Here is a 729-nt window from a genome sequence, read left to right on the forward strand (position 1 = left end):
GAACGAGTCCTCTCTGACAGTAGTTTTCGTGGGCGTTCGTTAGTTTCTTTTACCTTTTCACAAGAAGAGTTTCATAAAGAATGAACCGCGATAACGGGTTTATCCCTTGATAAGCCCTACAGACATTTGATTGATGTTTGGTGGCTAACGTTGAAAGCGGTGACAACGGTGATTGGATAAACGAGCAAATTATGCGTGTGTTCACTGCCTGAAACTAGAGGCGGACGATTCTGAAGCAGTCTTAAGTCCTGATCATATCATTAATTAAGGAACATTCCTTTAGGTCGGAAAAGAGTTGGGGGTGGGAGTGGGTAGGGCTCAATGACTTCAGCCCTTCACTATGCCCCGCCACTGTATGCATGTTCTTGGGACTGTCAAATTTCCCAACACAATTACGTGAAGGTGGATGTGCAATTATTGTTATTTTCGGAGGTAGAGCTATCAGACAGGAAAGGTCAGCTCGCCTATAAAAAGAGGGGTTTCCACAACTGGCGGCTCATTGAAGGCACAAGTCAGACAAGTTGCCTCACAAAAAAAGCTATTTGTGCAGTTGTGCAGCATTACAGCGTACGTGGTTCTTTCCTGGATACACACGATAACATGGCAGGTGAGACAAAAGACAACTAGTTCTTGTTCTTGTTCTTGTTATTGTTCTGGTTATTGTTCTTGTACTTGTTCTTGAGTATTTGGGTATATTATTTATTATTTTTTGGTTGTGTAGTTTTGTTT

The 729-nt window shown here is 42.1% G+C and overlaps 1 protein-coding gene across 1 annotated transcript in view; it reads left to right on the top strand.

Annotated features, from left to right (window-relative positions):
* Nucleotides 1-246: 246 nt before the first annotated feature.
* Nucleotides 247-729, top strand: part of LOC101858066 — a 5,185-nt gene continuing 4,702 nt past the window's right edge. Inside the window, exon 1 of the mRNA XM_005108870.2 lies at nt 247-607. Within this exon, the coding sequence (XP_005108927.1) occupies nt 322-607 (286 nt within the window). The 5' untranslated portion in view covers nt 247-321. The remainder of the gene's footprint in view (nt 608-729) is intronic.

The sequence above is a fragment of the Aplysia californica genome, unplaced genomic scaffold (assembly GCF_000002075.1).
Source record: "Aplysia californica isolate F4 #8 unplaced genomic scaffold, AplCal3.0 scaffold00729, whole genome shotgun sequence".
Taxonomy (NCBI): domain Eukaryota; kingdom Metazoa; phylum Mollusca; class Gastropoda; order Aplysiida; family Aplysiidae; genus Aplysia; species Aplysia californica.